The sequence below is a fragment of the Eleutherodactylus coqui genome, chromosome 11 (assembly GCF_035609145.1).
Source record: "Eleutherodactylus coqui strain aEleCoq1 chromosome 11, aEleCoq1.hap1, whole genome shotgun sequence".
Taxonomy (NCBI): Eukaryota; Metazoa; Chordata; class Amphibia; order Anura; family Eleutherodactylidae; genus Eleutherodactylus; species Eleutherodactylus coqui.
The window spans coordinates 82,564,694-82,579,337 of record NC_089847.1 but is presented as its reverse complement, the minus strand read 5'-3'; the positions used below and the strand labels follow the sequence as shown (position 1 = coordinate 82,579,337).

Genomic DNA, 14,644 nt, shown 5'->3' with positions numbered 1-14,644 from the left:
AAGCTAACACCATGGTAATGGGAATTACAGAAAACTAAGGCTTCTGTGGCACAACTCAACAAAACCGAGAAAAGATTTAACCCCTTAAGGACGTAGCCCTTTTTTTTAACTAATTTTCAGGGCATGCCTTGATAGGCAATCTGCAATGGCAGCCCTGGGGCCTTTCAAAAGGCTCTCAGCTGCAATAGCAACCACATGGCACCCCACGATCTCATCTTGGTCGGCAGTAAGGGGCCCCTGAACTTCAGGGCATTTAAAGGGTTAACAGCTTCGATCATACAAACCCCTAACCTCCAGGATGTAAATGTATGTCCTGTAGCGTTAAGGGCTTAAAAAAGCATTGCCCAGTCTTATAAATGTGTACTTCTACATAATCCAATGTCTCTGGGCAACGGTATTCAGGAAGGACATATCAGAGCTTGAGCGGGTACAAATATTGGCAACTAAAATAATAAACAGAATGGATGAACTACAATACCCAGAGAGGTTATCAAAACTGGGGGGGTATGTAGCTTAGAAAAAAAAGAGGTCTGAGGGGGCGCTCTAATGACTGTGTATAGATATATCAGGGGACAATACAGAGATCTCTCCCATCATCTGTTTATACCCAGGACTGTGACTGTAACAAGGGGCCGCCCTCTACATCTAGAGGAAAGAAGGTTTCATCACCAACATAGAAGTGGGTTCTTTACTGTAAGAGCTGTGAGACTATGGAACTCTCTGCCGGAGGACGTGGCAATGTTATATGTTATAGTCACTGATTACTTCTGAGGGGTTCGGTGATTTAAAGATTATTCCGAATGCTAGATAGGAGTCGGGAAAGATTTTTTTCCCTTTAGTGGGGAAAATTGGCTTCTACCTCATGAAGTTGTTTTGCCTTTCTCTGGATCAACATTAGGGGTTAATAGGCTGAACTGCATTGATATATGTCTTTTTTTGGCCTTACGTACGATGTTCCTATGTTTTGCATAGTAAACAAATTTCAATCCCATAGAGGGCTTTTGCCATGTAGTGTAATGAAAGATTTACAGCTTGAGGGCTCATTCACCTGAGGGAATTGGCGCAGCTAACTTACACGCGCAAAAGAAACAATGGTTTCCTATGGAAACATTCAGATGAAGGAATTTTAGCCACAAAAAAATAAATAAATAACTGCAGTTAAAAAGATAGGATATCAGCGACTGAAATTGCCTGCTGCGCGAAAATTTAGGTTTTTGAAATATCTTTGTTGCGCAAAATGCACGAGTGTCCATAGACTCCTATGGGAGCTGGGAAAAAAAGAAAAGGAGTGAGTTCTGCCTTGCCACTAAACACAAAAGAACTGATTTCATGCGGGCATGAAGGGAATCCCCATGGCAGGGGACTCCCTTTGTGCCTGTGGGGAATTCCCTTCATTGTGGGGATGAAGAGAAGCCCCAGGGGTTCCCTTCATATCCCCAGGGGTTCTCTTCATCTCCTAGGAGGCCCCTTAATTTCCCTGGGCTTCCCTCCATCATCCACAGAGGATGAAAGGAGTCCTTGGCAAGGATGAAGGGAATCCCCGGTAGGGACTCCCTTCATCACTGAGGGGACTCCCTTCTTCCTCCCGGAGACTAACAGGAGCTTATAGCGGGGCATTTAAAAGTGAAAACTTGCCGTTCAGCCAAACGAGGGACTTCAAGGCTGCTGCTGTGATCTCTCTCTTGTTGGTGGTACTGGCTCTACCTGGTCATGTAATGTTGTGCTTATACATCATGGTATTAATAGCACAGCACAGAAGAAGAGAAAGCAGGGAGAAATAGAAAAAAAATCAAGATGGTGTCTGATACATATCAGACAGGAGCCTGCACTGCATGGAAGTGACTGCACTGCATTGGAAATGTCCAGAGTGTGACCGATAATCAGGTTAGGGATGTAGGAAAAGTGTGTTTTTGCTAGAGTGGTTATGTGTTATGTGTCTGTCCTACAATCTATAACGTACACTGAGGTTGAATTCACACGACACTTGATGTACCGAAAAAAATTCCCAACATGTCCAAAGATGTTAAAATGGACTTGTATATGCCGGGATCCCATAGCCTGAGAGCTCATATGCACATGAGCATAGTCCTTTTCGGATATGGAAGTGCCATAATAGGGCTTTTATAGAGGTTCATAACCCCTATACTGTTTTTCTCTGCCGGATTCCATACAGATCTGATTATATGTAGGAGCATCCCTGAGCCTGTTTCCGGTAGTGCTCGCAGGCTGTATCACTCCGTACTAAAAAACAACATCCTAATTATTCTTCTCTGCCCCAACTTTACATAAATGAGCAAAATAAGCTTTCTCCTGCTGTATCTCTTTCAATAGCCTATACGGCTCTGGTCAGTTAATATACTAACAGACTACTTGCACTTCGTCTCATGTGATTTTCTGTCTGCACAGAGTCCTAAACTCAAATCAAAATCTAATTTCAAAAGCACAAAAAATTGAATTCCAGAGCACAAATCGATAAATGAGTTCTTTCTGAGACAAGGTTGAGTTAATGTATCTCTATAGAACTACCCCAAGAGACAACGGGAGGTGGGAGGGGTGTACAAACAATACTACACACATACCTACACCTTGAGTCAGGTGTTCTGTATCACTAAATCAAGAGATTTACTGGCAGAGTATGTGGTGGAGAGATGCTCAAAAATGTCTCAGACGGAAAAATCGATTGCAAGACCAGTAAGTGATGTCGCAAATATGGGATCGTGCTTATAAACAAATAAGGATCTTGGTGTAAAAAGTGTTTGGCATGAGCCAAGTGGACAAATGGACTGTCTGGGCTGTCTTTATTTTACACATTACTTTTATTGTTTACAGATGAAGCAGAGTTAAAATTTGTTATTTTGGCTCGATTGACAACATCTTTAGTAATTTATCAAGAAATTAAGTTAAGACATTGCAATACATTTTTTAATTAAGAAAATGTCACAAGTTAACCTGTCAAAAGCTGGTCATACGTGTGATATCAAGGGCAGATATAACTCTCAGGGCTCATTCATACGGGCAATACGCACAGAATAGAGCCCATTGATTTCAGTGTCACCATATAGGCCAACTAAGCCTCTGTTCATATCTGTATCAGAGACTTTGTTGGCTTGCCTATTGCAGATCCTTTGCAAAATCACAGACAAAATATCATAGCATGCTGTATTGTTTTGTCCGGTAAAATGACGAGGGGCATGATAGAAGCCTGATGAGCCACATGATAGTCAGTGGGATCTGACAGGCCTTTCCTGTGACGTCGTGTCTACAGGCTGCGGCAGCCTATTTTCGAGACATCACAGGCTGCTGCAGCCAATGACAAAACTCAGTGCTGAGCTCTGCGCTTGGTTGCTTGTGATGCCCATATACAGGCTGGTTGTAAACAAACACCGAGCAGTTCGGGTGATGCCGGGAGAAGTGAGAAAATAACAGTTTGTAAATTTTGTGCATGAGGAACATGGTTTTCCATGAAAAAAAAACATCACAGACAACCCCTTTAAGGGTTTGGTCCAGAATTGTTATGTTTGTTGTTCAGCTCATGTGACAAGCTGAACAACAGAAATTAAGAGTGCAAGTTGTGAACCCAGCTTAAAGTGCTGGTATCTACAATATACCAGTAAAAAGTTAGAGTATTTCCAGTTTCATGTAAATAAAGCTTAATCATCAGATTGTAATGTACAATAGTACTTTGTATTAGGATCTCTGTTTTCTGTCGGTGAATGGAAATATTTTTGTAGTTATATCTGGGATATATATATATAGTATAGGAGATACGTAACCTTACCAAGAATATCATTTCCACCTTCCCGATGCCTTTGCGGAGAGCAGATCCCAAATGGTCGCCCACTCCAGCCAACAGGATACCAAAAAGAGGAATGCCAAAAAGTGCATAGAAAATACAGAAGATCCTTCCGCCTTCTGTCTTCGGAGCGTTATTACCAAATCCTGTGATACATCATATAGTGAGAAGAATATAGTTTAATGAGAATGAATGGTACCGCAATTATGTTATTGCACATATTCTACACTGTAGGTTCTTCTTGCTCTGAACATAAGATATATTAAAGCCTGCATGTTTATACATATCTTGTGAGCACCGTCTAACATTTGCCTGCGTTGTCCTGCTGAATTCCTGCACATAGCTCCACAGATTGCACTCAAAGAAAGTGACATAGATTTAGCAATGCATAATGCCAGTACTCTGGGGTAAATATATTGAATAATGTAGCATTTGGATGGACCACCATATGTATGAAGCTCTTGTGCTACTGAACAATGTGTGAAAGAACAGATGGGTTGGACTTTCGAGTGCAGGTGCTCTGGCTCCCGCTCTACATCAACCATTCAAAACCACACACTATGGCTCCCCTTACTGATTAGGAGGTGTTGGAGAGCAAACGAGCACTTAGACCAGTCTGTGGACAAATTTATCCAGGTGATGGGGAAAAGGAGACTGCAAAGTAACATTTCACTGCCGATGGTTCAAGGTAACGCATCTCCTAGGAAGCTAGAGCTCTGTACACCGCCAGATAAGGGAGGTGAATCGGATGGGGATGTGGGCAACACTGATTCCCAAATTGGTTATAAGAATCTAGGCATGGAAGTTTGAATGTGCATATCTTCAGACATTCAGAATACGCAGGCAACTACACTGCAGAGCTTGGCCAAATAGGACTTTCAACATAAGCCAAAAGTATGTGAAGTCCAACTGCACCAGTATTTAACAGAGAGATGAATTATTACTACCCTCTTGTGAAGTATGTGCTGAAGAAAGACAGAAAACATATTTTTTTGCTCTGTTTGTGCATACTTCTGATTTAGTTGGAGGGGGGGGGGGGGGGGTCGGTTCTGTGGATACCTAGATATGTAGTTGTATTAAGTTTCTGAGCTGCTATTATGTGGGGCATAAAGGGGTTAAAAAACGCATCACGAGCATATCATGGTATTAAGGCACTAGAGACACATTTAGTGGAAAAGGATTTTATATGTATGCAAGGATTGTGGGTTGCAAAGGCTTATGGCTCCTCTATAGATGGTTCCTGATGGCAGTGGGGGAATCTACGTTAAGCTACTTGCACATGGACAACTAAAAAGTTGCACCCAAGTGGCCTGTAGTGAGCATAGTGCCGCTGGTCTGGTAATGCGGAAGTGGCTCATGGATTCTGCTTTGCTCTTTGTCATGGGAAATGAAAAATTAAATCCTTGCTGGGAACAGATCTGACCTATGATGAAACCAAACTGTGCCATCGACCCAAATCATTGACTATAATGGGGTCCACCAACTTTCGTCCCCCTTTGTGGTACTTTCCCAGTTGAAATAGCCCAGCATGCTGAGCCATTTCGTCGAGGATTGTGGTATAAATCTGTGCTGGAGGCTCCAAATGGAACTTCCGATGCCGATATGAACAGAGCCTAAAGGACTTAAAGGAACATATTAAAATGCAGCTTACGGGGCATGAGAATAACATGAAGTAACAACTAAATACAATTGCTAATAAACGTGAAAACCAAATGATTCATCCAATACAGCAAGAGACCTAGAAAAAGTATCTAATAAAAAATAACTTCTGTATGACACCAGAGACATTCAGAGATAGATAGATAGATAGATATGAGAAAGAGATAGATAGATATGAGAGAGAGATAGATAGATGATAGATATGAGATAGATAGCTAGATAGATATGAGAGATAGATAGATAGATAGATAGATATGAGAAAGAGATAGATAGATGATAGATAGATATAGGGTACATAGATATGAGATAGATAGATAGATTGATATGAGGTAGATTGATATGAGATAGATAGATGTGTAGATAGATGTGAGATAGCTAGCTAGATAGATAGATATGAGATAGATAGATATGAGATAGATAGATGTGTAGATAGATAGATGTGTAGATAGATAGATATGAGATAGATAGATAGATATGAGATAGATATGAGATAGATAGATGTGTAGATAGATAGATGTGTAGATAGATAGATATGAGATAGATAGATGTGTAGATAGATGTGAGATAGCTAGCTAGCTAGATGGATATGAGAGAGATAGATAGATAGATAGATATGAGATAGATAGATGTGTAGATAGATGTGAGCTAGATAGATAGATATATAGATAGATATGGGATAGATAGATAGATAGATATGAGAAAGAGATAGATAGATATGAGAGAGAGATAGATAGATGATAGATATGAGATAGATAGCTAGATAGATAGATATGAGAGATAGATAGATAGATATGAGAAAGAGATAGATAGATGATAGATAGATATAGGGTACATAGATATGAGATAGATAGATAGATAGATAGATTGATATGAGGTAGATTGATATGAGATAGATAGATGTGTAGATAGATGTGAGATAGCTAGCTAGATAGATAGATATGAGATAGATAGATATGAGATAGATAGATGTGTAGATAGATAGATGTGTAGATAGATAGATATGAGATAGATAGATAGATAGATATGAGATAGATATGAGATAGATAGATGTGTAGATAGATAGATATGAGATAGATAGATGTGTAGATAGATGTGAGATAGCTAGCTAGCTAGATGGATATGAGATAGATAGATAGATATGAGATAGATAGATGTGTAGATAGATGTGAGCTAGATAGATAGATATATAGATAGATATGGGATAGATAGATAGATAGATAGATATGAGAAAGAGATAGATAGATATGAGAGAGAGATAGATAGATGATAGATATGAGATAGATAGCTAGATAGATAGATAGATAGATAGATATGAGAGATAGATAGATAGATAGATATGAGAAAGAGATAGATAGATTAAAGATAGATATAGGGTACATAGATATGAGATAGATAGATAGATTGATATGAGGTAGATTGATATGAGATAGATAGATATGAGATAGATATGAGATAGATAGATGTGTAGATAGATAGATATGAGATAGATAGATGTGTAGATAGATGTGAGATAGCTAGCTAGCTAGATGGATATGAGATAGATAGATAGATATGAGATAGATAAATGTGTAGATAGATGTGAGCTAGATAGATAGATATATAGATAGATATGGGATAGATAGATAGATGTGAGATAGATATGAGATAGATAGAAAGATTGATGTGAGATAGATAGATAGATAGATATAGATATGAGATAGATAGATAGATGTGACTGGTAATGATGTGGTTATATGATCTTCTATATCACTTTTCTATATCCACCCATTTAGAACTGTAAATGGAATTCTATATCTGTCTTTATAATAAAAAATTCAAGAGACGATTACCGATTGTAGTGATGACCGTTCCTGCAAAGAAAAAACAACTCCCGATGTCCCAGTGTGTGGAAACATTGGTGCCATTTGCTGCAATATCAGCTCCGGAACCCAACGCATCTTTCACCTGCTGCAAGGCCAAAGATTCAGTTAAATTGCATCCTTCCTTGTTATTCATTATCCCTTAATCAGGTTTGTAAGCTGAACAAAAGAAAGTTCTGCTATATCAGGCACTACCAATAACAGAGCAATATCAGGAAAATGGAACTAAAGCTTTATTCACACGGGGGTTTTATCGCTGTGATTCTGCGCGATAAAACGCCGTCTGAAAATCGCACCCATCTGAAGCTTTGGATTCCTATGCATTTGTTCAGATGGGCGATTTTTTTTGGGGGGCGTAAAATCGTCTGGCCAGAAAAAATAGTGCACACACTACACTTTCTGGCTGGCCACTTTTACGCTGACTGGAAAAGATAGGTCTAGACCTATCTTTGGCTGGAATATGGAGGTAAGTCCCATAGACTCCGATGGGAGCTGCCGGAAAATGGAGGTGGGAGGGAGTTTAACAGTGGCTGTGCTAAACTCCCACCTCCTCCCCTTGCCGGCTTCTGGCAAAGGGAGGTGGGACGGTACAAGAGATTAGCACACTAGCTCCTGCTTCGTCCCATCCCCTACTCTTGCCGGCAGATGGCAAGGGCCGGAGAGGGGGTGGGAGTTTAACATGCTAGCTCCCGTCCCGCCCCTCCCTTTGCCGTCAAAAATATGGCATCTTTTGTTTCTTTTTTTTTAACTCTCTCTAATAGCAGCCTTAAAGTGGTTTTCCACCTAAGCAAAACATTATATATCATTCGGATATGTCATCACTTGTTGATAAAGGAAAATCTCTTTACGCTGCTTATACACCGGGATTTACCGTAAAATATAATCACTTCTAATGAGAATCTTATCATGTAAAATGCTGTCTGAAATGGACGCAATATAGCTGGGGGCAAAAAAACTAACAAAGTGCATCCCTCATGCTGGCAAACTTAGTTTAGCCAGTGATTGCGGAAAATCTATGGCTAGCAGCAAACTGTCTTGGCGATATCTGCTTATTGCCAGGGGGTTAGATGCCGGACCTGCAGGAATAAACTTATTGGAGGTCCATCTTTGTTACAAAACATGTTTCTCTAGATAACCCAATAGGATCATTGCTGCTGGCAAGTATATCATTGTTGTGTAAATAGTTGTATAATGATGGCTCACAAAAACAAGTGCAGTAAGTTAGGTTTAGTGGTTTATATATATCATCCAGCAATAATTATTCTTTTCACTGACGGGATATTGTGATGAGATCAAGAACAGTTGCTGCAGAGCTCATAGCTGTTGAGGAGATTTTGGGGGTGTTTTATCCTTAAAGGGAACCTGTCATCATTTTTTTCTGAATTAAATAGACGCCATCTATAATAAATGGCTCCTTTCTCCCTATAATTTCACCATACCCTGGTAAATTAACTGAAAATGACGACAATGTCCTTAGCAGGTTCAATGGCAATCAATGGCAGCATTGCCGCGATCTAATTCCTTTTGGAATCAGAGTTTTCTCGTCCATTCACATGAGCACATCTCGTGAATGGATTCTGCAGCAGCAGTCGGCAGAATGGCTGTATTTAGCTTTATTAGCTAAATAGAAGCCAGTTGTCTTCTGCAACGAGCGTCGCAGCAGGAAAACTCCCTCCCCATCCCTTTTTTTCAGCTCCCATAGCAATCTATGGGAGCTCCCTGCTATTTCCTTTAACAGATAGCACGACCTATATTTTGACACTGCGAGGAAAAATCGCCCATGTAAATAAATGCGTTGGAATCCAATGCTTTACACTGTAGCGATTTTCGGATGACATTTTCTCGCAGCTGCAAGAAAACGTTTGTCTGCATAAGGCCTAAATAGGTAAAAAAAAACATAGCAACACCAAGTACAAAGATACTTTATGAAATTCATCACCACAAAATGTTGGAGCTGATAAAAGTTAGAGGTACACTTTAAAGGAATTTCCTAGTTCTATGTAAGTTACGCTTAACGGATATTCTCATTCTAGACATTTATGGCATTTACATAAAATATGCCATAAATGTCTGCTACGTGTATTTAGTTCCCAAATCATTCCCTAGACTGGATACAATTGTATTTACTTGTAAGCTAAGAGCAGAACAAGGTAGGGTGTTCTCATTCACGAAAACCATGAAGAATTGGAGCACAAAGTATGTAAAAAGTTCTAGAACTTTTCATGTTGTGATTAAGCATTATTTGCATAACATCAGAAAGGTCCTTTATAGGGAAGTAATCAACAGCTTCTTGCTGTCTGAACCATGGGTATGATGTCCGGACACCTTACAGGGAGGTATGTTTTATTCTGACAATTGAGCATTTCACAGAAAACATACTTTACCAAATAGTTGGAAGTGGGGGCAGCTTCATAATGCCTTCTTTCCACCTGGATAAGCCAGACTGACAGGTCTCTCCCTATACACAAGTAGGGACAAGTCAGTTCTTGGCTGCTTTTTAAGTAGGTTTTCTCCTAAACCCTGCAGTGTTTCAGAATATATACCTGCCTTTTGTTGTGGGTGGCTGTACGGACTTCATGCTTCCCATAGTGCAGGCTGCATGAAGCTACTGACAAGGTTCCCTTAAACTCTATGACAGTGTAAAGGGAAGCCAGGCATTTATAAAGATACATTTTGTAATTCTGACAAGTCCATTCTCTTTAGCCTATTCTTCTGCAATATTGATCTGGAAGAAGCCACAAAACTCTAGGAAATCAGTGTTACTTAACTGAGGGGGAAACTTTCTAGATGACTGTATGAGAAGAAGTCACCAGATCAGCATTTCAAGTTTTCTCTTTATTTCATTCATTCCATGACATTCATAAAAAATGTTTTCTGCAATCTTTGTGTGTTTGACATAAAAAACTGATGTCCAAACAGAATGGGTTTGACTAATAATCTCATGTCAATGGGGACAGTTGGATCATCAGTGAGTCGTTTCCACCTCTTTCTATTAAAATAAAAGGCGCATTTTGCCAAATGGAACATGTGAGTGAGGGAGTCAGAGAAGATAGTCGTAGCTAAATTATCTCTTGGCCAACATGGATTTTATGGATGTTTGTAATGTAATAGACTCATAAATAAGGGCTCATTTAACTCTATTCTGGTGGCTTTACCTCCAGCACAGGTCCATAATAAGATGCTGGATGGAATAGCACAGCATACTGTACTGTTTCAACCAGGAAAATGCAGATGGGCATGCAGGAAACCAGATGGAGGGCATTGTAGTGCATGGGGGGCCCATCTGGCACCGTTTGGATCTGGCACTTCCGTATTTTCCCTTGTTCAGCTCCTAGGCTGGAGCCAAACAATGGAAGCCGAAAGCACTGATGCGAAGGAGATCTAATGTGTACAATTCTATTTATATTTATATCTTATGTATCTGTATATGGTGAATGATGTATCTATTATGGCTACAACTCAGGCTGGCTAAATATTCTTATAGTTGAGTGTTTTGCACTATTGTGTCCTAAGATAAGGGCTATTAGCTAGCAAAGAAATGGAGAAACAAGACCATGGTTGTCTTGTCCTGAGATGGAGGGGTGGCTCGTCACAAACATCAGTATGGGTGTGCCAATGTGATTTTTGCTTCTGGGCCATATTTCTACATGTTATGCATATATAATTATGTTTAAAGAGCCACTCCAGAGAAAACACATTTTTCTTTCCCTACACCTCTCCCCTCATTGCCTATTACAGTCTGGATGTCTCCTACGAATATAGCAGTCACTTCTATGCAGTCTCCAGCCTGATGCTTATCAGGCACCATCTTGATGCTGAGGTATCTCCCTGCTTTCTTTTTCATTATTCTGTGCTATCAATCCCATTATGCATCAGCACAGCATCACATGCTACAGCTTGTATTATCTCTGCCTGCTGTGGGGACACTGCCATTACCATCTGTATTCACCTAAATAAACTACAGACCATAAGTATACAGTCAGGTGGATGGGCTGTGATCTCCTCTATTTTAACTTTGTGACAGGAGCTGTGTGAGCATCATCAATAACTGTGATAGAAGTGTCTGTGTCTCCCTCTGAAGAGCAATATGTGGTACACTTCATGTAATATCATCACACAGGAATTATGCTGACTGAGAAACTGACTAGTTTGAGAACAGATGAACCCAAGTAAATCTCAGCTGGTCAAAATTGAGATTGAATGATCACCTTAGGAGAAAGAGGCCAGGAGTCTCAGATAGAAAGGAATAACTAACCAGCCAACATATATAATGGAGAGTAGTTACATAATGAATAAAAGGATAGAATTAGCTGGAGTGGCACTTTAACCAATATATGAGAATCATAAGGAGATGAGTACGTATCAGCCTTCACCCTGAGACAATACTGTAAAAAAAGTAATGATATCTCATTAAAGAGACAGTCCTTTACTTACTAAATGAGAATAAATATTTTGGATACGATTGCTAAGGTCCCCGCCCTGCATAACACCACATATTTTCCATTGCTTTCTTAGCATTTCAGGACAGAAATATGAATGGTCTCTGTGTAAATATAATCCACTTTTCTTTCCCCGTTGTGTATTGTGGTTTATTATTCTGTTTAGCTGTTCATAGTGATATCTGTTTCTGTGAATCTGGGTGACAACAAATATGGCCACTATAATAACTTTCATGGTGGTTGTCACAAAGCTTCCAAGACTCTTAAAGGGGTTGTCTAGTTATAAACTGTTCATCGCCTTTCCTCAAGATACGTCATCAGTAGCAGATCAGTGAGGGCCTGTCGCCATGGGACCCCTGCCAATCATCTGTTTTCTGGGCCAATGCATTGATCTGATTTCTACAGGAAGCAGACAGCCCCGTTCCTGCTGCAGTGGCTGGGCTCAGCATTGCAAGCAGTATTACCATTGAACTGAAGTTTGCCTGTAAAATACCAAGCCTGGCTCCTGCAGTGGGAACAGAGCTGTCTGCTTCCTGCGGAAATAAGCTCATTGCATAAGCGCACCAACCCAGCAAACAGTTGATCAGCAAAGGGTAGGCTAACAATAGTTTAGAACTGGACAAGCCCTTTAAACAACAAATCTTCCTAGTTGAACAGTGAGAGAGGAGTGCAATAAATATACTTGTATTAATAGGCACATATACCCTTCATAGTTCCAGCCAGCTTGGGTGACAACACCAGTGGGAGCTGTAATGACAGCCATACTGATTACCCAACTTTCCCAACATCATGTGGCTAAGAGAAAATACCTGTACAGATTCTTTTTTTACATCTTCACAGATGAAGAGGAGCTGAGGACTTGTTTTTCTGTCTTGGGAATATTTCTTAATGTGATTAGGAAAAACTACCATACTATTATATATATGAAACTCATAGTATGTCTTAAAACCTATAATTTTCTATACTCTCACCAGCACAAAGCTGTCCAGAATATCCTCCTGCACACAAATGTTTTCCTCAAGGAACTTTCTTCGGTGTTCCATGAGAAGATTCTGTTGCTGAGTTTCATAGGGTTGTTCAAGCATCTGAAAGACCACTGCCCCTGTCACCAGGTACCCAAGGACTACACCAAGCAAGGCCAAGACAGTCTTCTTCTTCATGACGTTTTTAGTCTCTGCTACCTCCTGTTCAACCTGAATGTGGTCTCCAAGTAGTATAGAATCTTGGGATGTGCAAGTCAATGGGTACAGGAAGCCTCCGGGAAGACCACCTACCGTAGTATGGCAAGACACTGTAGAGGAGGAGAAAACAAAAAAAAGCTTCTAGTACTAAAAGTGTACAGTGGTCAGTATCCGAACAATGCTAATGCCAAATCATTCTGCACAACAAACTGGGTCTGCAGTCCTTTATCCCAAAGTGACAAATACTACTAATGTTGGTTCGGAAAGACGTCACAGCCAGGAGTGACTGCAGTTTTCCCCAAGGTCCATTGCTCCCAAATAATTAGACCTAACATCTCCACTCAATTAAGAACTGGTGGTACCTAAGGGGTCATGGTTGTATTCAACCCATCTACATATATAGTGGCACTATGGATTTAAGGTGCCATAGATGGGTCTTTGACTTTTTAGTGCCACTATTTTGTCAGTTAAGTAAGAAAGAAATCGCCAGCGACCACCATTTGTCCAGTATGAGGACCCCACTAAACTATAACCCATATCTCTGGACCCCTGTTGTATAACATGGGGGCTTTGTAGATTACTGTAGTCACTCCTGAATTTCCAAATTAGGTTTTCATCCAGTGAATAACACCTATTTTTTCCAAACTTCATGTCTTAAAGGAAAACACTGACGATGCAATAATTTTCTGGCTTGGAAGAAGGATATGACACAAACCATTGGTATTAATTAGTATAACCCAGGGAACAATCATTTTAGCACATATCACCTTCTGTAATGCTATAGCTTAATTTACCTTAACATATTTATAAGCTGACTTGTAAAATCAAGCTCTTAATGAAGCTTGGGATAGAAAGGATCCAACTTCACAAACAGCCTCACTGATATTGATTTTCAGTTATTTACAGGGGCAATTAAATTGAAGCAATTGTAAATATTGGTTATTTGCATTATGGAAAACAGCCCAGTACATCTGCATATGAAGAATCATTGTTAGCCCAGTTTATTAACTTTATGTTCCATTCTATATTAATATTTTTCAACAAAGGTCCACAATTCTCATGTATATCACGCCAAGATATGTTCACTGAGTAGCAATAGATCATTTCTAGATATATGGATATTTCACAATGGATATTTCACAATATCTAACTACATACACATTCATCAAGACATGTAAACAGTAATGTCAGCAGAAGTGAGCGGAGTGTCGGTCCTATCACTTACCGGGACAGTAGGCGGTGGAGGCATCAGCTCACAGAGTGATGTGCAATAATAGATGATATAATAGTCACACACTCAGACAGGTACGCGCCTTCACCAGCAGGGCCTGCAGATCACCTCTTGTATCTGATGCCCAAAGGAGAGTGATACCCACACGGAATACTCCCTCCTATCCACACACTGCATGGGTGTGGAAAGAGGGAGTGAATAAGAGAATGAGGGTCAGGAGTGAAATAAGATGTAGAGATTAAGACATAAGGAGAAGGAGATGAAGACAGAGGATGCTTGAGCTGTAGAAAGAACTGCACTATGGGAGGGGTGAAGATGGAACAATAAAGAGTCAGATAGATATGCAGCATATGCACAGGACCTATGGAGGAGAATGCGGGAAGGAATGATAAAGCTCTAAAAGCAGACAAAGATAATGCAATGGACACAATTAGCCAATATGCCGCCAATGCTCAGCAAATGTAACTTACCCGTCACAATCT

The 14,644-nt window shown here is 40.1% G+C and overlaps 1 protein-coding gene across 1 annotated transcript in view; it reads right to left on the bottom strand.

The window, feature by feature from the left end:
• The window catches only part of KCNK4 (potassium two pore domain channel subfamily K member 4), a 32,976-nt gene extending 19,938 nt beyond the window's left edge, over positions 1 to 13,038 (bottom strand). The window contains exons 1-3 of the mRNA XM_066583998.1: positions 12,722 to 13,038; positions 7,282 to 7,399; positions 3,779 to 3,939 (exon numbers count right to left, since the gene is read on the bottom strand). Coding sequence (XP_066440095.1) covers positions 3,779 to 3,939; positions 7,282 to 7,399; positions 12,722 to 12,910 — 468 coding nt within the window. The 5' untranslated portion in view covers positions 12,911 to 13,038. The remainder of the gene's footprint in view (positions 1 to 3,778; positions 3,940 to 7,281; positions 7,400 to 12,721) is intronic.
• Between the last annotated feature and the right edge of the window lie 1,606 nt (positions 13,039 to 14,644).